General features: G+C 44.3%; 1 protein-coding gene across 3 annotated transcripts in view; it reads right to left on the minus strand.

Annotated features, from left to right (window-relative positions):
- LOC132406609 (rho guanine nucleotide exchange factor 26-like) overlaps positions 1–27563 on the minus strand; it is a 218438-nt gene that overhangs the window by 22288 nt on the left and 168587 nt on the right. For all 3 annotated transcript variants that reach the window (XM_059992420.1, XM_059992427.1, XM_059992432.1), the window contains one exon: positions 7935–8089. In XM_059992420.1, the coding sequence (XP_059848403.1) occupies positions 7935–8089 (155 nt within the window). The remainder of the gene's footprint in view (positions 1–7934; positions 8090–27563) is intronic.

Consider the following 27563-nt stretch of genomic DNA (forward strand, 5'->3'; position numbering starts at 1 on the left):
GGAAGGTGGTGAGCATGCGCCAGCCTACATCAGGGATTGGCAGGGAATGAATCAGTAACTTTAACATATTGGATTAAAAAGAATGAAAGACAGGCTTTCACAGTATCTTAGTACATGTGACAATAATAAACCACATACCAATAACCGTCCTGGGCCTAGCACATCATTCTAGTGTTCTAGAATCATTCTAGAGTATGTAAGCCCATCTATCCATGCTGACCAAGGTGTTCTTCATAGGCCACACACACACACACACACACACAGACACACACACACACACACACACACACACACACACACACACACACACACACACACACACACACACACACACACACACACACACACACTCACTCACTCACTCACTCTGTTGGAGGAACTCAGCAGGCCAGGCAGCAACTATGGAAAAGAGTAAGCAGTCAACGTTTTAGGCCGAGATCGATTTCCAGTGTCTGCAGATTTTCTCATGCTTGTGGCTTTTAAAAGTTGTTATTGTACCTGCCTCAACCAGTTGCTCTGGCAGCTCGTTCCACACATAGCGTAGTTCATTCCACATACATACCTCCCGCCCTATGATAAAATCACATCACAATTTCCTGACTCTCCCCTTTCACCTTAAACCCATGTCCTGTAATTCATGCTCCCTGGGCCTGGGAAAAGGCTCAGTCCATTCTTTCTATGTATGAGTGCGCTCACCCATAAATACAACCACAAGGAAGGAGCACCAGTGTCTTGACTTGCCTGGAAGATTAAGGAAGTTCAGCTTTATCACCAAAAAATTTCTACAGATATATTGTTGAGAATATCTTGACTAGTTGCATCATGGTCTGGTATGGAAATTCAAAATGCACAGGAAGGCAAGAATCTGCAGAGAATAATGACTTTGCGCAATACATCACGAGCACATCCCTCCCCACTGTCAGTAGTATCTAGAGTAGGTACTAACTCAAGGAGGTAGCATCTATCATCAAAGATTGCGACCATCTGGGCCATGCCATCTTCTCACAGCTCCCATTGGGCAGGAGGTACAGAAGCCTGAAGTCCCACACCAGTAGACCCAAGAACAGCTACTTCCCTTTAAGCATCCTGTGGTTAAGAAGGCATATGGTGCATTGGCCTTCATCAATCATGGGACTGAGTTTAAGAGCCGAGAGGTAATATTACAGCTATATATGACCCTGGTCAGACCCCACTTGGAGTACTGTGCTCAGTTCTGGTCGCCTCACTACAGGAAGGATGTGGAAACCATAGAAAGGGTGCAGAGGAGATTTACACCAATGTTGCCTGGATTGGGGAGCATGCCTTATGAGAATAGGTTGAGTGAACTTGGCCAGAGGATGAGAGGTGACCTGATAGAAGTGTACAAGTAATGAGAGGCATTGATCAAGTGGATAGTCAGAGGCTTTTTCCAGGGCTGAAATGGCCAGCATGAGGAGGCATAGTTTTAAGGTGCTTGAAAGTAGGTACAGAGGAGATGGCAGGGGTAAGTTTCTTACGCAGAGAGTGGTGAGTGCGTGGAATGGGCTGCAGACGGTGGTGGTGGAGGCGGATACGATAGGGTCTTTTAAGAGACTCCTGGATGGATACATGGAGCTTAGTAAAATAGAGGGCTATGGGTAAGCCTAGGTAGTTCTAGGGTAAGTACATGTTCAGCACAGCTTTGTGGGCTGAAGGGCCTGTATCATGCTGTATGTTTTCTATGTTTCTAAGTGTCTATTTGGTTCCTGAACTCACCATCACAATCCTAATCACTAACTCAGCATAGCAACAGCGTAACCACTTTGCAATAAGTGGATTTTCCTTTTGTTTAAATTGTGTTTTTCTTTTTAAAATTATGTATAATTTATGTGCAATTTATCCTTTTGCTGCGGGTGCTGCTTCTTTGAGCCTGAGATACCGCTCCAAGTGAAGTTTTTCACTTGTACACGTGACAATGGAATTCTTTTTTTTCCACTTTGTTGACTTTGGAAAGCTGTTCTTCTACAAGCTGCCCATAGCTGAATGTTGATTATGGAGCTACCTACCACGGCAAGTACTTAACCATTTCAAGAGGCCTAGAATATAAAAGCAAGATGTAGTGCTACGGCTTTATAAGGCATTGGTCAGACTGCACTTGGGAGTATTGTGAGCAGTTTTGGGCCCCCTTTCTAAGACAGGATCCGCTGGCATTGGAGAGGTTCCAGAGGGGGGTTCATGAGAATGATCCTGGGAATGAGAGGGTTAATGTATGAGGAGGATTTGATGGCTCTGGGCCTGAACTCTCTGGAGATTAGAAGAATGATGGGGATCTATTTGAAACCTATTGAATATAAAAACGTCTAGAAGGAGTAGACGTGGAGAGGATGTTTCTGATAATGTGGACTAGAGGACACAGACTTAGAGTACAAGGATGTCCCTTTAGAACAGAGATGAGGAGGATTTTCGAGAGGAGAAACTGTAGAATTGATTGCCACAGATGCCTGTGGAGGCCAAGTCATTGGGTATATTTGTTACTCAGGGTGTCAAAGGTTCTGGGAAGAAGGCAGGAGAATCAGGTTGAGAGCGATAATAAGTCAGCCACGGCCGAATGGCATAATGGCCTGATTCTGAAACCTACGTTTTATGGTCTTATTCTGGTCCAACGTCTATCTACACAAAGCAGCTGGGAAGAAGGCTGATGTATAATGACCCCAAAAATACAAACCTTACAAGAGAAGTGTCTGTCAGCTTCCTGCTCCCAACAGTACTCAGTATACAGACAAAATAGTTCATTAGTTGGAAGTCGCACAAGGTGTTACCAGGACTGGAGGGCATTCAGTGTACCCATGCACCTCATGTGTTATTGATCACATAATCTGCATTCAATAAGCATCAGGCAACAGCAGGGAAATAAAATCCTTCTGACCCTGCACACTGCCAAGAGTCTTGCCATTAATACTACATTCTACCGTCATATTTGACCTACAAAAATGAACTACTTCACACTTATCTGGGTTGAACTCCATCTGCTACTTCTCAACTCAGTTTTGCATCCTATCTCCCGCTATAAACTTTGATAGCCCTCCACACTATCGACAACACCCCCAACATTTGTGTCATCAGTGAATTTACTAAACCATCCCTGCACTTCTTCATCCAGGTCATTTATAAAAATCACGAAGTGAAGGGGTCCCAGAGCAGATCCCTGAGGCACTGGTGACCCACCTCCATGCAGAATATGACCCGTCTGCAAGCACTCTTTGCCTTCTGTGGGCACGCCAGTTCTGGATCCACAAAGCAATGTCCCCTTGGATCCCATGCCTCCTTACTTTTTCAATAAGCCTCACATGGGGTACCTTGTCAAATGCCTTGCTGAAATCCATATACACTACCTCCACTACTCTACCTTCATCAATGTGTTTAGTCACATCCTCAAAAAATTTATTCAGGCTCATAAGGCACAACCTGCCTTTGACAAGGCCATGCTGACTATTCTTAATCATATTATACCTCTCCAAATGTTCATAAATCCTGCCTCTCAGTATCTTCTCCATCAGCTTACTGACCACTGAAGTAAGACTCACTGGTCTATAATTTTTGGGCTATCTCTACTCCCTTTCTTGAACGAGGGAACAACATCCGCAACCCTCCAATCCCCCGAAACCTCTCCCATCCCCAAAGATCATCATCAGAGGCTCAGCTATCTAAGTTTCGCAGCCATCATCAAAGTAAGTATATGTCACCAAATATGACACCAAGATTTATTTCCTTGCAGGCATTCTCAATGGAAACACTACAATAGTATCAATGTAAAACTACACACAAAGACTGACAAATTGTGCAAATACAAAAAGAAACAAGTTGTAGGAATAAATAAGTAAATATTGCTGAGAATGTGAGTTGTAGAGTCCTTGAAAGTGTGCCCATACACTGTGCTTAGTCATCAGTTCAAAGTTGTGGTGAGTGAAGATATCCATGCTGGTTCTAGAACTTGATCGTTGAAGAACATACAGTAACAGCGACCAGGGTTCAATTCCTGCCACAGATTGTGAGGAGTTTGTATTGTACATTCTCCCCCATGACCATGTGGGTTTCCTCTGGCTGCCATGGTTTCCTCCCACAGTCCAAAAACATACTGCTTGATGGGTTAATTGGTCTTTGTAAATTGTCCTTATTAGGCTAGAGTTAAATTGGGGGTTGCTGGTTTGTGCGGCCTGAAGGCCAAAAGGGCCTATTCCAGACCAGAGAATTTAGCAATAAAAATAAATAAACAAATAACTTGGTCCAAAATACCTCTGCATTTTGGGTACTTGCTGTTCAGTATGAGCATGACAGTCTGAAGAACCAGCTTCTGTATGTTACATCATAATTTTTTTTTACAACAGTCCAAGCAGGTTCTTAAGTGCCGTTATAGCCAGGGGTTAAGATCCCATTAACCAATGGAGTGCGTCTCAAACAGCCTCTGACAACCAAGTCCTGTGGCTTTTCTGATAAGCCCGATGGAACTGTTTCTACTGACAGGAGAAGCAGCAAAGGCGAGTTACCTGGGCCATTGCTTTGTGCAGATGTGACTTGTCAGCCGCGATGGGCAGCTTGTCTAGGGGAAGGAAAACCCTGATCTCAAACCCCCGCTGCCTTGTGGCTGTACTCACTCACGGGGAAGGCTTCGAGTGTAAACCCTGAGGGAAAAATCTAGCGCTGGAGTCCCGAAAGCAACCCTATGTTGCATTGAACGCTAACTGGCAACTCCTGTGATGCCACTGCAGCCAAACTGTAGTGGTCTCTACCATTCTGTTGGATTTATTGGCTGTGTGGCGAGGAGGAGCCCATTGCATGAGCAACAGCTTGCTCCCCATATCGTGCTGTCTTGGCTTGTGTATCACGTAGATATCTAGCACGTAAAATCCATGTTCAAATCCAACCAATGGAAGGCCTCAGATGCCAAGCAGGGTCTTAATTTATCAAAGGAGTGACAAGCCTACCTATGCAGCAGTAAGAATGTCAGTTCTTCATCAGTAAAGTGAGGACAACGCAAGTGTTGTTATAAACAGTCTAACATTTAGCACAGCCCGCAAGTGACAGATTGGAAATCTGTTTGTCATAGATATTTCGTCAGAGATTGAACTCAGCCATACATTTTTAAGTTTAATCACTGGAAAGTTACAGCAGCTTGTCTAAGGTCACCGGATGTAAACAAACAAAAGATTATTCCTTCATTAAATCTTCAACCATAAATCTGCTCTAGCACATGGAATACTCACAAGAGAAAGTAAAGTATCTGGGCAAATCCAGTTTCCTGGAGAATCAAGGTTTTTGAACCAAAATAAGTTGTTGAAAGAACAGAGGCCTCATATCACTTGCCAGTACCAATGCATCAGACACCCAGTGACACCATAGAGGAAGTGGCCTGCAGATGAATGTTTATTCAGCACTGACATTCCAAATCTAGCAAGTCCAGGGATAGAAAGCCCAATAGGTTGAAGACTGAAATTGGTGAGATGTGGAGGTAGAGGCCCAGAGGAGGAGTCCAGGCCAGGCCAGGGACTGGAGGTTAGAGACTCATTGTCTGTGAATCTGGAAGTCCAGAGCAGACAGTAGGCCTGGAAGTGGCCTGCTCAGGTCTGGGAGTGGAATGAGGGCATGGGTGGGTAGGAGAGTGGGAAAGGGGTTTGTTCTGCTATTGTTGTCTTGTTTTGTTGCTATTAGTGTTGTTCAGCTGAACATTGTGGGCATGCCTTAATGGCATCGGAACATTTGGTGACACCTGCCATCTGCCCCGTGTTGGTTGCTAATGCAATTGACATATTTCACTAGATGTATAGATGCAGATGTGAATCTGCATCACCTTCACAAAAAGGCCACTCAACCCCAGACTCCCTACTCATTTCATGAACCTCCTGCTTCTACGTAGCCAACATGAACCTAGCACAAAATAATAGGGCATTTATATCACTTTGCAAGAACACCACTAGTTTCTGATCAATGACCACAATCAACCACCACGGCCCAGAATAGTACAGCACATAAATGGCCCTTCAGCCCATCACATCCATACCGAGCCAGAGGTCGACAGGTTCTTGTTTGATCAGGGCATGAAGACTTGGGGAGAAGGCAGGAGATTGGGGCTGAGATGAAAACTGGATCAGGCGGAGCAGAGTCCATGGGCCAAATGGCCTGTTTCTGTTCCTATACCTAATGGTCTTATTTTAAGAGGCCATGTCCTTGCTGATGGATGCTACCTTCTTGAGGCACCATCTCTCAGAGAGGTACTTGCTGGAGGGGAGGGTTGTGCCCGTGCTAGAGCTGGCTGAGTCTACAGACTGCACATCTTTATGATGCGGGAGGAAATCAGATCCTGGACCCTGCATACTTCATGCACGTGCTCTTTACAAACCGATCTATCTCTGCCATTTCTCACCCCCTCAGCTGCTGTGTTTGCAACAGCTCCAGACTCCAGCACACAAACGACAAACAAGAGCAGGAACCCCAGACCTCATCACTGTCACTGGACACATCTGGTTCTGATTAGCTCTGGATCCACAGCCCACCGCTGCCACAAGGAGTCAGCCAACATCACAAAATTCCCTTTACACCGGCTTGGCTTTATAAATCTCACGTGGCAGAAAGCCCCTCTGGACTTCTTGAATTTTCTGTCCTCCTCTCTTCGCACGATTCCTGACAGTGGCAAAGGAAGTAAACAATTCCCAAGGAATCCTCAGCTGATTTGTTCCTCATGTTCTGAACACAGTGTTCATGGGGCTTCTTCCTGCCTTTGAGAAACATTTCTGGGAAGTCAGTGCCCTTGCTTCATGGAGGAAACTAAACTTCAAGGAATTAGCTAGGCCGCCGGTCTGCTTCAAGGCGCGGAATCAGATTATGATCTGCTTAAAGCGATCTCTCAGTGGCCTGGAGATCTGACAGGACCAAACTGGACATAGGCTCAGGAAGTGAGGAGCTGTTCTACTGCACTCCAGGGCCTGGTTCTGTGCCATGCTTCTCTATGGCTCTATGACGCCGCCAGGCCTCAGGAAACGGTTGAATAGGTTAGGACTTCATTCCCTGGAGTGCAGGACAATGAAGGGAGGTCATATATAGGTTAACAAAATTATGAGGGAGACAGATAGGGTGGATTCATATGCTGGCTTTTTCCCCTCAGACTGGATGAGACTACAACTAGAGGTCATAGGCTAAAGGTGAAAGGTGAAAGACTTAAGAGGGAACCTATCTCAGAGGGTAGCGTGAGTAAGGAGTGAACTGCTGGAGAAAGTGGTGGACGTGGGTTCAACTGTAACATCTAAAAGAAGATTGGATAGGTCTGCGGATGGGAGGGGTATGGAGGACTATGATCAGCATGCAGGTAGATGGGATGAGGCAGGTCAGGTTGGCATGGACTATATGGGCCAAAGGGTCTTTTTCTGTATTGTATCATTCTACAGTCAGTGGCCAGTTTATCAAGTACACCTGTTTACCTTCTTGTTAAAGCAAATACCTAGTCAGCCAAATAGGTGGCAGAAACTTATTACATAAACAGAATGAGGATATGGTCAAGAGGTTCATTTGTTGTTCAGACCAAACTTCAGAATTGGTTAGGAATGTGATCTGAGTGACTTGGATTGAGGAATGATTATTGGTGCCAAATGGGGTGGTCTGAGTATCTCAGACGCTGTTGATTTCCTGGGATTTTCACACACAACTCTCTAGAGCTTAGAGAGAATGGTGTGAAAAACAAAAACAACATCCATTGAGCTGCAGTTCTATGGAGAAAAATTCCTTGTTAACGAGAGAAGTCAGGGAAGAATGGGCGGACTGGTTCAAGCTGACAGTAACTCAAACACTCTGAGGGTTTCATTTAATACTGCATCTGAAAGAGTGCAGTATTCCCTCAGTCCTTCACTGGTCTAAACTTTATCTTCACGATGTCAAGGCTAGACACAAGCTTCAGTGAGAAGGGGAGAGATGGAGAGGTGTTGACTCACCTTTTCTTCTTAGTCACAATTAGGACATCATTGAACAGGAAGAAGTAGACCTGCTGCCTGGATGTGCGTTTGGAAAAGATTCCTGTGTCCTCGACAAAGCCAATCAGCTCGCCCCTCTTACACAGCCAGCGGGATGAGGAGACCAGAGGGAATGGCTGTGGAGAGAAAATACCAAGCTGTCAGGAAGCAAGGGGGAGGATAGCCATTTATGCACACATTTGGCTCAGAACTGAGCTGTTGATAGGTGGAGAAAGTTGGCTTTTACCCCAGAGTATAGTGTTGGCCACCTGCTGAAACTCACTCCCAGTGACTTTTATAGAAAATGCTGGAGGAACAAACAGTCAAAAATATTATTCATCAGGACTTGCCCTTCCCCAACCTTCTTATTCTGGCTTCTTCCCCCTCCTTTCCAGTCCGGATAAGGGGTCTCAGTCCTAAACATTGACCGCTTATTCATTTCCATAGATGCTGCCTGACCTGCTGAGTTCCTCCAGCATTTTCTATGTATTACTCTGGACTTCCAGCATCTGTGGAACTTCTTCTTGTGTTTATGATCCCAGTGGCTTTAACCTGTTCCAGTACTGGGAGGGTCTTGCAGCGTGGGATGTATGCTGAGACAACTGTTTATTGCAAATAACCAAACAAGATGAACAGAAACAGAAGTGGTGGAAATACCCAGCAGCTCTGGCAGAGGAACAGTCTACATGCTGAGGGAGAAGAATAGTGAGGTCATGGATTGTTGGGTGGTGTAGTGGTTAGCACAATGCTTTACAGTTCCAGTGACCCAGGTTCAATTCCTGCTGCTGCCTGTAAGCAGTTCTCCCCGTGACCGCATGGGTTTCCTCCGGGTGCTCTGGTTTCCTCCCACAGTCCAAAAACACGCTGGTTGGTAAATTAATTGGTCTTTGTAAATTGTTCCATGATTAGGCTAGGGTTAAGTTGGGGGCTGCTGTGCAGTGAGGTTCAAAGGGTCGGGAGGGCCCGCACCACACAGTATCTCAATAAAAAAATAAATAAAATGGACTGTATCCAGATTAGGGATGAGGAAGTGCAAGCGGTCTCAGGGTAAGTTAGGGTGGTCAGTGACGAAGTGTTCACTTAGTGGGAGCTACCGCAGAAACTGCATGCCTCTCACCGACATACCTGAAATAGCTTCAGCCATGAGTGAGTTGCCCGAGGACTAGAGGACAGCTAAAGTTGTTCCGTTCTTCAAGAGCAGCTCTAAGAGTAAGCTGGGAAATCATAGGCTAGCGGGCCTGATGTCAGTAGTGGGTAAATTACTGCAAGGTATGCAACAGAGTATGTGTGTATTTGGATGGACAGGGAGCGTCTGCATGACTTTGCATATGGTAGCTCATGTCTAATCAATCTTTGAGAGTTTTTTGAGAAGGTTACTATGAAAGTTGATATTCTGCCTTCACTTTTCATCATACTTCTGTGATGTAATAATGTGTGGAATGATGGATGACAAACAAATGTTTTTCACTGTATCTTGGTACATGTGACTAGTGCAGACAGAGATGTTGCCTGGCCTGCTGAGTGATTCCACAATTTTCTATTTTTAATCTCAGATTTCTAGCGTCAGCAGTTTTTAATATTTCTTAGTTTTAAAAATTTCATGATGATTCAGCAGAGCTTTTCAGTAGCCTCTTCCCATTGCACAGGCTAAATGTGCAGTTATCCACACAGTGGCCACTTTATTAGGTACACCTGGATACCTGCCAGTTAATGCAAATATCTAATCAGCCAGTCATGTAGCAGTAACTCAATGCATTAATGCATGCAGACATGGTCAAATGGTCCAGTTGGTGTTCAGACCAAACATCAGAATGGAGAAGAAATGTGATCTAAGTGACTTTGACAGTGGAATAATTGTTGGTGCCAGACAGGGTGGTTTGAGTATTTCAGAAGCTGCTGATCTCCTGGGATATTTTACATACACAGTCTCTAGACCAGGGGTGGGCAAACTTTTTGACTTGTGGGCCACAAAGGGTTCTAAAATTTGACAGGGGGGCCGGACCAGGAGCAGATGGACCAAGTGTTTTGGTAATACACCTCATAAGAGAAAATAAAATATCATGGGATATGTAGAAAACATGTGCTTTAATTTCAATTGAAAATAAACAAATGCATTACAACAAAATATCTGTCTTTGAAGTCCCATGGTATTTAGCTATTTATTGAAATGACTTTTAAAACACTGAAAATTAAATGAATAAAATACAGCTTCTTTTAATAGTAACAGTTGTTATTTTAAAGCACTGAAAGTTCTGGTATCCTTCAAGATATTATCATCATCACTCTCCTCCTGACTGTCTTTATTTCAAAAACGGTAGGAGATGCAGGTCTACTTGTCCTGCTCCTTCTTATTCAATTGTCCCCTGTGCCAAAACTCAACAATGACCAGCACAAGGACAGAACAGTGACAGCGCGCCAGTATGCGGAGCGCGTTATTTGATCTGGAGCGCATTTTTTATTGTGAGAATGTACGTGCACCTGCGCACTACTCATGTCCATCACTTAACAGAAGTAACATGTAACATGTAAGCCTTATTGAAAAAAAATATTTTCAAATGCATTTTTTACATAACACAACAAAGAAACTTATTTTTAATTTCAGTGGGAACAGTGTTGTTGGTCTCCCTTTTTAGCCAGCGCATCAAAGTCTGGATTTAGTTTTGTTGTGGCGATTCTCAGGATGGATCTGAGGTGTTGGTCAGTTAACTTGGATCTGTGGCTGGCTTTGTTGATGTTCATGACGCTGAACGCCTGTTCACACAAATAGGTCGAGCCGAACAAAGAGTAAAGCGCAAATGTGGAGTAATACGCTGCACCTCAACAAAGGTCAATGTATATAGAGTGCGTCATCTATTGGGAAAACGCCAGAATTGCGGGGAAAAAACGTTAACAAGGTTTATTAATATAATTTCATCAAGTTCTGCGGGCCGGATTAAAAAGCTTAACGGGCCGCATATGGACCATGGGCCGTAGTTTGCCCATGCCTGCTCTAGAGTTTACAAAGAATTGTGTGAAAAACATAAAAGACATCCAGCGAGTGGCAGGTCTGTGGGCAAAAAATAAATTGTTAATGAGACATGTCAGAGGAGCAACACACAAAAAATGCTAGAGGAACTCAGCAGGCCAGGCAGCATCTAGGGAAAGAGTGCAGTCAAAGTTTCGGTCCTGCTTAAGGGTTTCAGCCTGAAACATCGACTGTTCGCTTTTCCATAGATGCTGCCTGGCCTGCTGAGTTCCTCCAGCATTTTGTGTGTGTTGCTTAAATTTCCAGCATCTGCAGATTTTCTCATTTTATGTCAGAGGAGAATGGCTAGACTGGTTCAGGGTGACTTGGAGGGCAATAGTAACTGTAACAACCATGCGTTACAACAGTGGTGTGCAGAAGATCATCCCTGAGTGTGCAACATATTGAACCTGGAAGTGGAAGGGCTGCAGCAGCAGAAGACCATGAGCGTATACTCATTGGCCACTTTATTAGGTACACGAGATAGATAACAAAGTGGCCACTGAGTGTATGTAGAACTACAGACAGCAAAGTCTCAAGCCATTTGACGCATGTTCAAACCAATAATATCAGAGGCAACAAGGCTGGTCCCACAGAGAACACAGAATGGGAAAAGACAGGATCAGGCCCTCTGGCCCATGATGTGCCAGTGATTGTGCTAATTTCAACTGCGCATCTGTCTGCAATTGTTTTTCTTCCCTCTGTCCTCTGCCTCTTCATATGACTGGCTAAAACGGTGCTATATTTGCTTCCACAGAGTAAATTTATTATCAAAGTAAATAAATGTCACCATATGCTACCTTGAGATTCATTTCTTGCGGATGTTCACAGCAGAACAAAGGAGTACAATGAGTCAATGTAATCCACACAAAAAGTCTGATAAATTACCAATGTGCAGAAGGTAAACTTGCAAATACATTCATACATATATACAAATACAAACACATGCACATATCTACATACATAATTAATACATGCTGGGAACATGAGTTGTAGAGTTCTTGAGTCCATTAGTGTGGTGGTGAGTGAAGTTATCCACACTGGTTCAGGAGCCAAATGGTTGGAGAGTAATGACAGCTCCTGAACCTGGTGGTGTGGGACCTGAGGCTTCAGTCGCTCCTTCGTGATGTTAGCAGCAAGAAGACCCTAAGAACCTTAACTGTATCTCAGCAAAGTAAAGCTAAGGACCACTTGTTGCACAACCACGGCTCTGTCTTTGATTGGGTAGCACACCAGATAGCACAACACTATCACAGCTTGAGGAGTAGAGAGTTCAGAATTCAATTCCAGTCTGTCTGTAAGGATTTTGTACATTCTCCTGATACCTGTGTGGATTTCCTCCGCGTGCTCTGGTTTCTTCCCACAGTCCAAAGGTATACCCTTTAGTAGGATAATTAGTCATTGTAAATTGTCCTGTGATTAGGCTAGGGAAATAGGTGGGTTGCCGAGCAGTCTGGCTCATTGGACCAGAAGAGCCTGTTCTGCACGGCATCTCTAAATAAATAAATACATAAAATTTTTTCCTGTCTGAGTCACCATATATACAGACACTTGTGTGTCTAGTTTCACTCTATGGACACACAATCAATGTATATATGTAAGCTATATTATGTGGAGCAAAGACAAGAAGATCTGCAGATGCTGGAAATCCAAGTAACACACACAAGATGCTGGAGGAACTCGGCAGGCCAAGCAGAACTCATGGAGAAGAGTAAACCGTCGACAGTTTAGGCCAAGACCCCCCATTAGGACTGGCCTTGATGAAGGGTCTCAGTCTGAAACGTCGACTGTTTTTCTTTTCTGAAGGAAAAGAAGCACTCAAGAGGGCAGTGAAGGTGTGGAACGAGCTGTCAGTGGAAGTGGCGGACACGGGTTTGATTTCAACATTTAAGAGAAATTTGGATAGGTACAAGGATGGGAGGGTACAGAGGTCAGATTGATAGTTTGGAATAGATTGGATGGGTTGAGGGCCTGATTCTGCTCCGTAGTGTTCTGTAATTCTATGATTTAAGTAGTTACACCATTCTTTCTTGTTCATTGTTTTTCTCTCTAGGATTAGAGGAATCACTACCTGGTCAGCCTTGCTCTCCACCCTACCACAGGTATTCCGTTCCCTCTACTCTAAAATTTAAACCATGCTTGTTTTTTCACTCTTCCATTTCTGGTGGAAGAATCAGTGAGGTGAAATACTGACTCTGTTTCAGTCACCACAGTCTTCGGGAAGGGCGATAGCTAGAAGGTGATAGGTGATGCCAGACAGGTGGGGGAGTGGCAATGGAGTGAGAAGCTGGAAGCAAAGGGCTGGCAAGATGGAACCTGACAGGAGAGGAGAGTGCATCATGGAAGAGAGGGAAGGAGGAGGGACACCAGGAGAAGGTGATGGGCAGATGAAGAGAGAGATAAGAGACCAGAGCAGGCAATGAAAGAAGAGGGGAGGCGGAGGGAAAAGATCACCAGAAGGAGAAATTGATGTCCATGTCATCCACTTGGTGAATGTGTGTTGTTCCTCCATCCTGAGGGTGGCCTCATCATGGCAAAAGGAAGCCACGGACCAACATGTCAGAATGGCAGTGGGAATAGGAATTAAAATGGCAGCAACCCGGAAATTCTGCCTTTGGTGGATGGACATCCTATATTATTTGCTTTTGCTACATAATTCCCTGCATCTGCAGTATTTTATCTCTCGTTTCCATTTTCAAATTATTCATTAACTATATCTGTAAGAAGGAATGTGGTAATACAGGGAAATAATATGCCCTGTAAATTGCTAATTAATGTCTGGTACTTCTGCAACAAGATACAATTCAATTAAATGTGGCAGGATGTTTAAAAGATTCTCATTATTAGTGGGCAGAGACAAGATAATGGTGATAAAACTCTTCCGGCCTTGTTACTGTGACGTACATGCCTGATAATTAATTGGTAACTGAACTTTCTTTCTAGAATTTATTCCTGGGATATTTTATTTTTATTTATTCAGAGATACAGCACAGTAAGACCATAAGACATAGGAGTAGAATTAGGCCATTCAGTCCATCAAAACTGCTCCGCCATTCCATCATGGCTGATTTAATATCCTCAACTCCATTCTCCTGCTTTTTCCCCCATAAACTTTGATGCCCCGACTAACCAAGATTCTACCACCCTCCACTGTAAATGTACCCAATCACTTGGCCTCCACAGCTGTCCAAGGTGATGACTTCCACAGATTCACCGTCCTCTTGCTAAAGAAGCTCCTTCTTACCTCTGTTAAATAGGTGTCCTCTATTCTGAGACTGTGCCCTCTGGTTCTAGACTCCCCCACTATAAGAAACATCCTCTCTCCTTCCACTCTACCTCAACCTTTCAGAAAAGAAGCAGTCCCAACACCAACCCCAGCGGAACATCACTAGTCACTGGCAGCCAACCAGAAAAAGACTCCTTTAAGCCCGCTGTTTGCCTCCTGTCAGTTAGACAATATTCTATCCAGGCCAGTATCTTTCCTGTAATACCATGGGCTCTTACCTTATTAAACAGCCTCACGTACAGCACCTTGTCTCCTTCTGAAAATCCAAGTTATGAACATGTACTGACGCTCCTTTATCTATCTTCCCTGTTATTTCTTCAAAGAATTCCATGTGCCTCCAAGTACCCTGAATCCTCATCTGCAGTAATGGATTCCAGCATCTCACCAACCAATGAAGTCAGGCTAACTAGCCTATAATTTACATTCTTCTGCCTCCCTCCCTTCTTAAAGAGTGGAGTGACATTTGCAGTTTTCTAGTCCTCTAGAACCATTCCAGAACCTGATTCCTGAAAGATCACGGGTAATGGCTCCACAATCTCTTCAGTTCCCTCTTTCAAATCCTTGGGGTGTAGTCCACCTGGACCAGGAGACTTATCTACCTTCAGATCGTTCAGCTTCACAAGCAGCTTCTCCTTCGTAACAGCAATTGCACTCACTTCTGTCCCCTGACCCACTTGAATTTCCAGCATACCGCTAGTGTCTTCCATAGTGAAGACTGGTGCAAAACACTTATTGTGTCCGCCATTCCTTTTTCTCATCCCCCCACTCCATTACCAGCTCTCCAACATCATTTTCCAGTAGTCTGAATTGAATTATAGAATTGAAAATACACGTGGATTAAGATGTTAACGGTCCTGTGCTATCATCAGTTGATCTGCCACCTGTGTTCAGGAGTTTCAACCCGCTTATAATCAAGACTCCCTCAAGGTGGTGAGCCAGCAGTGCTAAAGCACCACCTCCCACTAATGAGAGTAAAAACTTGGCATCTGCCTCTATCAGAGTTGTTGGCTGCTTCCATCCAACAGACAGTCTACTCTTCAAGTGTCTATGCAGCTACTGAAGAGCTTACAAAAGATAGATACATTGTCCGACTATCTGCCCCTCTGGATGTACTTAGTCCACACCCATGATGATCCTGCCTCTGCTGCCTCAGCTACAGCCTTGCTGGTTGACTGAAGAAAGTATGCTTGATCGTGGGCCTGCGCTGTACACCCTGGATTTAGAGCCCTCTTTCACAAATGCTAAACCAAACCTGTACTTTCCAACATTATAAATCATATCGCCCATCACTTCCAACTTTCTCTTGCCTCTCATTTACTTTTTTATATATCTGAGAAAACTTTTGGCATCCTCTTTTATATTATCGGTTAGATCACCATCATATTTAATCTTTTCACTCCTTATAGAATTTTACTTACCTTCTGCTACTTTTTAAAACCTTCCCAATCCTCTAACTTGCCACTAATATTTGGTCTATGCTATGCCCTCCCATTTGCTTTTATACTCTTTGACAGCCACGGTTGCCTCATCTTCCCTTTAGAATCTTCATCTTCATCATTGGGATGTACCTATCCTCTGCCTTCCAAATTGCTTCCAGAAATTCCAGCCATTGTTGTTTAGTGGTCATCCCTGCTAGTGTTCCCTTTCAATCAACTTTGGCCAGATCCTCTCTCATGCCTCTGTAATTCCCTTTACTCCACTGTAATACTGATACATCTGACTTTTATCTTTTACCTCTCAATCTACATGGTGAATTCTATCATATTATGAATACTGCCTCCTCAGGTTTCCTTTACCTTAAGCTAAACTGGTTCATTACATAACAGCCAGAAATGTATTTTCCCTTTTGTGCTCAACCATGAACTTTTCTAAAAAGCCATCTAGTAGCCATTCTACAAAATCTGTATCTTGGGATCCAGCACTACCCTGATTTTCTTAATCTCCGTGCATATTGAAATCCTCCATGATTATTGTAACATTACCATTTTTAAATGCCTTTTCTATCTCCCATTGTAATTTGTAGCCCACATCCCGATATTGTTCAGAAGCCTGTACATAGTTCCTATCAGAATCCTTTTACTCTTAATGTTTCTTATCTCTATCAATATGACTCTGCATCTTCTGATCCTATGTCACCACCTTCTAAAAAAATTTCATTTTTTACCAACCACAGCCACCCCACCCCATCTGCCTACCTGCTTATTCTTTCGACACAATGTGTATTCTTGGATTTTAAGCTCCCAATTATGATCTTCTTTCTGCCACAACTCAGAGATGGCCACAATGTCATACCTGCCAATCTCTTACTATGCTACAAGATCATCAACCTTACACCATTCACTGCATGCATTCAGATACAACATCTTTAGTCCTAAATTCTTCACCCATTTTGATTCTGTCCTTCAACTCAACTCACTAATTGCAATTTTGCCCTGTCATCTGTCTGTCCTTCCTCACCGTCTCACTACACACATGCATTGACTTGTATACCAAATGTCCCGTTCTCAGCTTTATCACTCCTGTTCCTATCCTCCGGCAAATTAGTTTTAATCCTCCCCAGCAGCTCTAGCAAGGATATTGGTTCCCCTCAAGTTCAGGTTTGAGCTGCCCTTTTAACAGATCATACCTTCCACAGCAGAGATGGCAATGGTCCAGAAATCTGAAACTCTGAATCCTGCACTAGTTTCTTAGCCACACGTACAACTGCCAAATTGCTACTGCAGCCCTTCTCTTCTGAACCACACAGCCAGAGACGTGGTCGTAATGGCTTCGCCCTGGTAGGTTGCCCCACCACCACCCCCCTCCCCCCAACGTCATCCAAAGCAGCTAGAGGGGTACTTCAAGAAAGTGGCTTCCATCGGAAGGACCATGTGTTATGTAGGAGCAAAGTTAGGCCATTTAGCCCATCAATTCCCCTCTGCCTTTCCATCATGGCCGACTTGTTATTCTTTATAGACTAGAAGTTCAGAGGCTTGTCAATCACCGAGAAATCACCAATCCACATCTTCTCAACAAAGTCTCTGTGGCTTAGACATTCTGGCCCGAGTCTGACCCAGCACCAAGTTAGATGTACCCTGGTGTCTCGACTGAATGAATGACTCCCCGTGCACTCAGTTAGATATTAAGGCTGAATGAAACCAACAGTTCCAGCACAATTTTCCCTTCTGTAAAAGTCTGAAGTCATCCTCATAACATGAAGCAATACTTGGGAGCAAGGCACCCTCTGAATGAAGAGTTTTCAATTAGTCTTTGATACAGTGTCAAGAATGTGGCCATTTCAATGGGAGGTGGAACATGAACTCATTGCTCTTTTCCTTTTCTGGACTGCCAGACAGCATAACTTGGATACAGAGCAGCTTCTGACCTAGTGACATCTCGAGGTCCAGAGAAAGGCTCCATTGTAATGCTAGGACTATCAGTGGACGTCTATACCATTTCAGCTCAGCGTTGAGTGAACTTGGAGACACCCTCTCTCTCTCTCTGACTTTGCAATAACTGGCTGAGGATCAGAAAACATCAACACCAGATTCTGTATTCTGGGAATCACCATGCCTCATTAGATTCTGCACCACAGTCCAACCAGTTGGAGATATGGATACCCCCGCGATTGGGAAGACACATTCAGTGGCCACTTCATTAGGTATTTCCTGTACCTATTGAAGGGGCCAGTGAGAGTATGTTTGTGGTCTTCTGCTGCTGTAGCCCATCCACTTCAAGGTTCAATGTGTTGCGTATTCAGTAATGCTCCATTGCCCACCACTGTTGAAACCTGACGTTATTTGAGTTACTGTCACCTTCCTGTCAGCTTCAGCCATTCTTGTAATTCTCCACTAACCTCTCTCACGTCGTTCATTGTATGTTTTTGCTTGTTTCTTGCACAATTTTCTGTAAACTCTAGATAGTGTTGTGTGTGTGAATATTCCAGGAGATCAGCAACTGGAACTTTTGACCATGTCTGGGTACTTTAATACACTGGGTTGCTGCCATATGATTGGCTGATTAATTATTTGATTAATGAGCAGGTATACAGGTGTACCTAATAAAGTGCATGCCTTGGACTGCAGTTCAGAAAATGTAATATGCACAATGTTAACAAAGACGTTCCTCAGTCAGGGCATTTAGATGTAGGGACATTATGTTGCTGTTACACAAGGCGGTGAGGTCACATTTGGAATATTCTGTTCATTTTTGGTCACCCTGCTTCATGAAAGATGCATGAATTTGGAAAGATTGCGGAAAAGACTTTTGAGGATGTTGCCAGAACTCGAGGTACTGAGTTATAGTGAGACATTGAGCAGGATATTACTTTATTCCTTGCGGAGTAACAGACTGAGGGGTGATCTTGACAAGGACTTAGGTTAGATGTAGACATAGTGGACCAAAGAGCCTATTTCAGTGTTGTGTGACTCTGTGGTTCCATGGAAGAAGTTATGCAATGAGGAGATGGCAGGTTGCTTTGAAAGATAAGATGAACTTATATTGTGCCAATAACAACTTCAAGCTCTCAAAGCATCATTAAGGACCTCCATCACCAGGGTATGCCCTCTACTCATTGCTACCATCAAAGGGGAGGTACAAGAGCCTGAAGACACACACTCAATGTTTCAGGAACAGTTTCTCCCACTCATCATCAATGAACACTACCTCACTATTTTTTTGCTTGCTTTTTACACGACTTTCTTAACCCAATGTTTAAATATTCTGTATTTCTTATTGCAATTTATAGCTCTTTTATTCTGTATTGCAATGTACTGCAGCTACAAAGCAACAAATTTGTGACATACACCAGTGATATTGAACCTAGTTCTGACCTGGATTCAGATTCTTCTCCAACACAATTCACAGCCACGGTGTGTGGTTTTACATGTGGTGACTGTTGTAAAAACATCTAGCTCTTCGTGAGCACAGCCAACAGGACAAACCACACTGGCAATGACCCTGCCATCTGTGTTTGTGATTTGGGTTGAGAATAACTAGCAAAAATACAACAAGGAGAGAAGAAAAACAGATTATGGAATCAAGGGGCAATGGTAGATATTCTGATTGACACCCCAGTCCTGCAAAGCATGCAGATACGAGCAAGGGTTTTAGCTGCGCAGACCAAACATCAGAATGGGAGAGATATGTGACTTTGACCATGGAGTGGTTGTTGATGCCAGATGTGGTGGTTTGAGTATCTCAGAAATTGCTGAGCTCCTGGGATTTTCACACACAGCAGCCTCTCGAACGTACAGAGAGTGGTGTGAGAAACAAATAGCATGCAGTTCTGTGGGTGAAAGCACCTTCTTAACAAGAGTGGTCAGAGGAGAATGGTCACACTGTTTCAAGCTGACAGGAAGGCGACCGAAACCACACATTACAAGTGTGTGCAGAAGAACACTGCTGAATGCACAAAACATCGAACCTTGAAGTGGATGGGCTACAACAGCTGGAGGCCATGTACATGGACTCAGTGGCCACTTAAATAGGTACAGGAAGAACCCAATAAAGTAGCCACTGAGCGTAGGACAGTACAGCACAGGAACAAACCATTCAATAGCTGTGTCATACTGATTGAAATCTCCACTGCCCACACATGATCTGCAATCCCTCCATTCCCTGCAATCATGTCTAAATGCCTCTTCGATGCCACTTTCGCATCTGCTTCCACCACTACCCATGGCAGTCACTTACGGGCACCTTCTACTCAGTGTAAAAAATGGCAACAATGATATAAATTTATTCCTTTTGGGTAGCCTCCAAAATGATGGCATGATTATTGATTTTATCTTCCGATAACTCAGCCCTATATTCTCCACTCTGGCCTCATTCCTCTTCCCACCTGCTTATCACCCCCACCCCGAGTTCTCTTCTCCTTCTCTTTCTCCTTTGGTCCACTCTCCTCTCCTATCAGATTCTTTTCTCTCTTCCTCACCAACTCTTTACCTTTTCTACCCACTTGGCTTCACCTATCACTTTATTATGATTATGATGTCGCTAAACGAGGACTCCTTTGCTTGCATCTTGGGAAACAGCTCTATTTCTATCTTCATTATCTCTTTTGTTTCCTTTTCAGGGTTCTTTTGCAGACCCTGACCTGGAGTTACTCTCTGACTTTGGGACTTTGCAAGAGTGGGACGACCGGCCACTTTTTGATATCCCAAGGAGACAGCCTAAAAGACTACCGCGACTTCAGACTGCTGGGTTTTCATGCCTCTGGAGATGTGCTGGTTCTAGGCAGGAGAACACGGGACGTTGGGAGCAGTGGGTCAGCTACGGGGGGTTGATGGCCTGGAGAACTGTGCCTTTCCACAGATGACTCTTTGGGCACAGCGCTTGGAAAAAGCGACACAACAGACTTTTTTAACATCATAAATCAGCGAGTTATTGCTATGTATCCCCTCTCGCTGTGAAACGGGGACACCTCTTTTTCCCTTAATAGGGGGAGAGGGAGCCTGTGGTAGGTTGAATTACCGGGTGAACGAGTAGTCTTCGGGGTACTGCAAGTCTGTGTCTTTATTGATGCTTTGCTGCACACTGGAGTGCTCGGTGGAGGGGGCTGATGCTTTTCTGCTGGTGGGGGTGGGGAGCTGGGAGCGGTCTTTAGGGTTCTAATGTTTAACTGTCATTCATTCTTCGGGGCACTCCCCTGTTGCAAAGAAAAAGAATTTCAGGATGTATATTGTATACATTTCCCTGACATTAAATGTACCTATTGAAACCCAGCTATCCTCCTTCCCCTCCCCCTACCTTTTTATCCTGGCATTTTCCCTTCCCTTCTGGTCCTGAAGAAGTGCCTCAGCCTGAAATGACGACTGTTTATTCATTTCCGTAGACGCTGCCTGACTTGCTGAGTTCCTCCAACATTTTCTGTGTGTTGCTTTGGACTTCCAGCATCTGTACAATATCTTGTGTTTACTCTTTCAAGCTTTTCGGTATCTTTCCTGCAGGCAGTTGGCCAGAACAGCATGCAATACTCCAAATTATACCTCAAAACAACATCCAAACTCCAGTACCTAACACCCTGATTTTTGAGGGCCAACATATGAAGAGTGCTCTTTTTGACCTTATCTACCGGTGGTGTCCCTTTCAAGGAATTATAGATTTGTATTCCCAGAGCCCTTTGTACTACCACACTCCTCAGTGCCCTACCATTCATTGTGTAAGTCCTACCCTGGTTTGTCCTCCCATAGTTCAACACCTCACACTTCAAAGTTCAAGGTTCAAATTTATTATCAAAGTACGTACACCACATACAACCTTGAGATTCTTTCTTTCTTTACCAAACAGTTTTTCTTGGTAGCGGGTTTAGATTCACTTTGCATAATAAAATTATTACTTTTCAGCGTCCTGACAAAGGGTCTTGGCCCGAAACGTCGACATCGCTTCTCCCTATAGATGCTGCCTGGTCTGCTGTGTTCCACCAGCATTTTGTGTGTGTTGCTGTTTGAATTTCCAGCATCTGCAGATTTCCTCGTGTTATTACTTCTCAATATTACAATTCACTTTAATTTACATGACTATGGGGTAATGAGACAATAGGTGTGATTCATATATATTGTAATTGATATATGATATACATCCTCCTGTACTCTGTATTCTTCTTCGTAAGAAATCAATAAAAATATTGAAAAAGAAAAAAAGAGATTAATCTCCTTACATGCACCCACATAAGAAAAGGGAACACTGTGGCGACCCACTCCCTAGCACATTCGAACCGGCTCACAAATAGCCAGCGTGCAGGCACAAAGGCAAGGTCCGCAACAAAGGGAGAAAAGCCTGCAGGGGTTGGTGAGTGCGTGTCTCTTGAAGCATCCACGCCCGGGGGGCGGGGGGGGGGGGGAGATGAGGGAGGCTTTAAGCAAGGCTGTGAAGGTCGAATAAAATTATCTTTGACTGCAGTTTACCGACTCCGTGTCGTTATTTTAGCGCTGCGTGTAGCACACCGCTACAACACGATAGAATCTATGAAAAACCACACTTAACAAAGACCGACAAACACCCAGTGTACAAGTAAGCATCTCAGGATTCCAGCCTGAAACAGGTTTTCCTGTGGTATTCCTGAGGACTTGAGGCCTGTTGCATTTCCTTTGTCCGCTGGTAAAATCATGATGTCTGGGTTTCGCTGGAGGGCCAGTCACTCTTCTTTTGTAACCTTTGGTTGAGGGCCATGCACACCTCTATCCTTACCTCCTCTGCAGTATCTGGTGGTAGCTTTTGGATTGCTTGCTCTACTCCGCTAATGTAGTCCGAATAAGGTACAGCTCCGGGGACCGGAATGAAGGATAGCCCCTTGGCGAGGACCGATCTAGTCGCCTCATCGATGCTTTACCTAGGTTGATGGAAGTCAGTGCTTTCCGGGTCCAATTTGTTTGGATGGCTGCACGTTGCTTGGATAGTTTGTTGAATTTCCTGAGCTGCCTCACTGTGTTCCTTTGTGAGATAAGCAAGTAAATAAATACCACTGAGAAGCTGAGCTGTGGAGTCTCTGAAAGCGAGTCCACAGGCTGCAGTCAGTTCAGTGCTGAGGTGAGTGAAGCTGGACAACAGCTGCTCCCGAACCCGGTGGCACGGGACCCAAGACCCCGGCACTTCCATCCCGACGGCCGTGGCGAGAAGAGAGGGAGGCAGGTCGTACGCAGTAGACGTCGCTGAACACCTGCTCATTTTCTGCTCGCAAGCCTCTGCTTTAATATCGCTCATCGCTTCAATCAGCGCGGGATCGTTTTTCACTCTTGGGTCTCCATGTAGCATCTGCACCCAGTGATGGCACCCCAGCTTTAGCAGCAGTCGCAAGAGACAAGTTCACCTAATCCTTCACGAGACCGTCAAACTGCCAGCTCATATGGATGACTAAAATATACATTTCTTAAAGAGAAATTACTGGCTGTGGATTGCAGTGATCGTGGTTCAGAAGTATGTCTAGTTCAGGCATGGGCAAACTACGGCCCGCGGGCCATATGCGGCCCGTTAAGCTTTTTAATCCGGCCCGCAGAACTTGATGAAATTATATTAATAAACCTTGTTAACGTTTTTTCCCCGCAATTCTGGCGTTTTCCCAATAGATGACGCAGTCTATATACATTGAACTTTGTTGAGGTGCAGCGTATTACTCCACATTTGCGCTTTACTCTTTGTTCGGCTCGACCTATTTGTGTGAACAGGCGTTCAGCGTCATGAACATCAACAAAGCCAGCCACAGATCCAAGTTAACTGACCAACACCTCAGATCCATCCTGAGAATCGCCACAACAAAACTAAATCCAGACTTCGATGCGCTGGCTAAAAAGGGAGACCAACAACACTGTTCCCACTGAAATTAAAAATAAGCTTCTTTGTTGTGTTATGTAAAAAATGCATTTGAAAATATTTTTTTTCAATAAGGCTTACATGTTACATGTTATTTCTGTTAAGTGATGGACATGAGTAGTGCGCAGGTGCACTTACGTTCTCAAAATAAAAAATGCGCTCCAGATCAAATAACGCACTCCGCATACTGGCTGGTCATTGTTGAGTTTTGGCACAGGGGACAATTGAATAAGAAGGAGCAGGACAAGTAGACCTGCATCTCCTACCGTTTTTGAAATAAAGACAGTCAGGAGGAGAGTGATGATGATAATATCTTGAAGGATAACAGAATTTTCAGTGCTTTAAAATAATAACTGTTACTATTAAAAGAAGCTGTATTTTATTCATTTAATTTTCAGTGTTTTAAAAGTCATTTCAATAAATAGCTAAATACCATGGGACTTCAAAGACAGATATTTTGTTGTAATGCATTTGTTCATTTTCAATTGAAATTAAAGCACATGTTTTCTACATATCTCATGATATTTTATTTTCTCTTATGAGGTGTATTACCAAAACACTCGGTCCATCTGCTCCTGGTCCAGCCCCCCTGTCAAATTTTAGAACCCTTTGTGGCCCACAAGTCAAAAAGTTTGCCCACCCCTGGTCTAGTTGATACAGATTTAGTAGTTTCCAGTTTTCTGAGCCACCTGCAAAATTTTACTATATATTGGCAATACCATCTTTCCACAGCATCTTGTCTGCATTATCACTACCTTATTTTTGATCTCTTGTCTATCAAAAGCAATTGGGAAGATAAAAGCTCACTTATTTTCAAGATAGAAATCCACAGGGCTTCTGGACAATGTGCGTGCACTGAAATGCTTCACTGCCAAAGCTATTCAACTGTACAGTACAGGCAAAAGTACGCATGCCATGAATCTGACTCCAATCTCCTTATCCACAGATCCCACCCACTCACTTCCCACAACTGGAAGTTCCCTGGTTGCAGACTGACACAGGTCACTGTCGCCAAGAGAAACAGTCAGCAACATTCACTGCCCCACCAGTCCATCTCCTGCTACACACAACTGAAGCAATCCTTCCATTTGCTGGCACTGAATGCCCAAGTTGGTGTGCTTTTTCACTGACATTATTATTCTATTATGGATTTATTGAGTATGCCCAGAAGTACATGAACCTCAGGGTTGTATATGCACTTTGATAATAACTTTACTTGAACTTTTGATGGCATGCAAAACAAAGCTGTTCACTGTATCTCGGTACGTGTGACAATGATAAACCAATTTACCAATGTCCAATCTATCAGTCCATTTTGCTCTATCTTTCTATGTCTCCGCCTTTCAATATATAAATTAGTCAATGTAAGTACATGAGAATTACAGCCAAACACTATTCTGGGAAGTGTTTCGGACAAAACTCCTAAAGAATGCTGGAAATCATATGAGATAAATGTTACAAGAAAACAACTTACTCGCAACATGCAGTCGAACCAAATGATGAATCATAATTTCTCAATCAGTCCCAGTCTGTCCCTGCTGGCATCAGCCCTAGCCATCTGGCAGTCAGTGAGCCTGTGACATTCACAACACAGTGCCAAGCTGTTGCTAAGTGAGAAGCTGAATGAAGAGCCAAGGATCAGAGGAACCAAGAATGAAGCAGGAGAGAGGAAAATTATCAATGCATTGCAGTTGTGGCTCAGCTGGTAGTAGGGTAAGGACCTCCTCACCATTCCACACACTGACAAAGAGCGCTGACACAAGGAAGCAGTGTCCACCATCCAGACCATGCTCTCTTCTCACCGCTGCCACTGGAAGGAGGTACAGGACAGGTTCACGAACAGTTTAATCATCAGGCTCCTGAACTCTTAGACTGGATAACTTCACTTACCTCAACTCTCTTCCACAACCCATGGACTCACTTTTAAGGACTTTACAACTCGTGTTCTCAATTCATTCTTTCTATCTATCTTTCTGTCTATCTATCTGACTGTCTGTACTTACAGTTTGTCTTCTTTTGGACATTGTTTGTCAGTCTTTGTGAATAGTTTTTCATTGATTCTATTGTGTTTCTTTACTATGAATACGCACAAGAAAATGAATCTCAGAATAGTATGTGTGTGGCATCCGTTACTCTCGTGAGAACATGGATCTGCGTCCTCTCCGGGGTGCAGGCCTGGGCAAGGTTGTATGGAAGGCTGGCAGTTGCCTATGCAGCGAGTCTCACCCCTCCACACCAGCGATGTTGTTCAAAGGAAGGGCAAGGGCCGATACAGCTTGGCACCAGTGTCATCGCAGGAGTTGCCAGAACGAGGTTGAAGGCAACGTCGGACTGCCTCAGGGACTCCAGCTCCGGATTTGTCCTCAGGGTTTACTCCCGAAGCCTTTTCCATGAATGGGTATGGCCGCAAGACAGCAGAGGCTTGAAATCAGAGTTTTCCTTCTCTTAGATGGACTGTCTTCAAAGGCTGACGAGCTCCATCTACCTGAAGCACTGGTTTTAAGGAGCCAGGACCCGCCTTCACCCCTTCTCCTGTCAGTAGAAACAGTTCCACCGGGCTTAGAGGCTAAGCCACACGAGAAGGCCAGAGGCTATTGTCAGAGGCTATTTGAGGCGCATGCCATGAGGAGCACTTTTCGGTAGTGGGAGCTTGTCATGGTTACATATATGTACTTTTATAATAAATTTAGTTTGAACTTTGAATGCCTGCATCTGAGAGAGGGCAGTGTGAACCCACTCCTGTGTCCTGGCAAAAGCACCGCAGGCAATCTAGATGAGTGTTGCATCGTTGGAATGGCCTTTTTCCGAATGGTGTTCAAGTTAATGACATTGCAAGCCCCTTCAATTTTTTTAAAATGAGAAATTCTCATTGAAAATCATTAATATTAATTGGTTGGCCGTGCATTTCAATGCTCTTAGCACAAACTTTCTGTATATAAACAGACTACTGTGCACTCCAGTTTTACAACATCAAAGGGGGGCATGAAACAGAAGACAAAAGAGATTCTGCAGATGCTGCAAACCTGGAGCATCAGGTGCAAAATGTTGGAGGAACTCAGCAGATCAGGCAGCATCTATGGAGGGGAACAGCCGAGTACAGAGGACCTGTGCTAATCCAACTGGCTGGACTGTTTACCGACATCTTTAACCTGTCAATTCTGCAGTCCGAGTTACCCACCTGCTTCAAGTAGGCTTCAATCATACCGGTGCCCTGGAAGAATGTGATAAGCTGCCCCAATGACTATCATCCAGTTGCACTTATCTTATAACCACTGTGATGAAGTGCTTTGAGTGGCTGGCAATGAAATACATCAACTCCTGAGAAGAAACCTGGATCGGCTCCAATTTGCCTACCATCACAACAGGTTCACAGCAGATGCCATATTATTGGATCTCCGCTTAACCCTGGAACACCTGAACAGTGAAGATGCATTCATCAGGACGCTCTTCATTGACCACAGCTCCGCATTCAATACTATCATAACCTCAAAACTAATCAACTTCTGGTAAGCTAGCAGCATGCTCGGATACAGCAGCCTCTCAGGGGCCAACCAAAGGCGGTACTTTTCTTTTTTAAGTGTCTCCTTTATGATCGCAAGACAATGATGGACTCCAAGAACTTTAGGTACTGCAGGTCTACAGCATCAGTAAGCTGCTCCTTGGCAGAGGAGCTGGACTTGGGGGAGACGGTGTTGCTGCATGTTACGGGAAGGCACTGAAGGCATCAAAGTTGGTGCACCAAGGCGGCATGCAGTGTAACCATGGGTGATTGCCTTGGATGTTTTCCTTGCAATCGCATTACCCTGTTGGACACTGATATGGTAAGATGCCGCAGGCCAGTTTCCCTTCTTTGGTGGCACGAGAGACAGCAGGGGAGCTGCGCAGTTTCGGTGGTTAAGCACACTAGGCCTCAAGTTGCGGGCTTGCCTGCTGCTGCAGTCCAGGAGATGAGACGTCGGTGGTAGTATAGTGTGGCGTTCGTGCTCGGTTGGCGGCTGCCCCCTCCTGTCAGTGCTGCCCTCCAGTGTTTGAA

The sequence above is a fragment of the Hypanus sabinus genome, chromosome 2, assembly GCF_030144855.1.
Source record: "Hypanus sabinus isolate sHypSab1 chromosome 2, sHypSab1.hap1, whole genome shotgun sequence".
Lineage (NCBI taxonomy): Eukaryota > Metazoa > Chordata > Chondrichthyes > Myliobatiformes > Dasyatidae > Hypanus > Hypanus sabinus.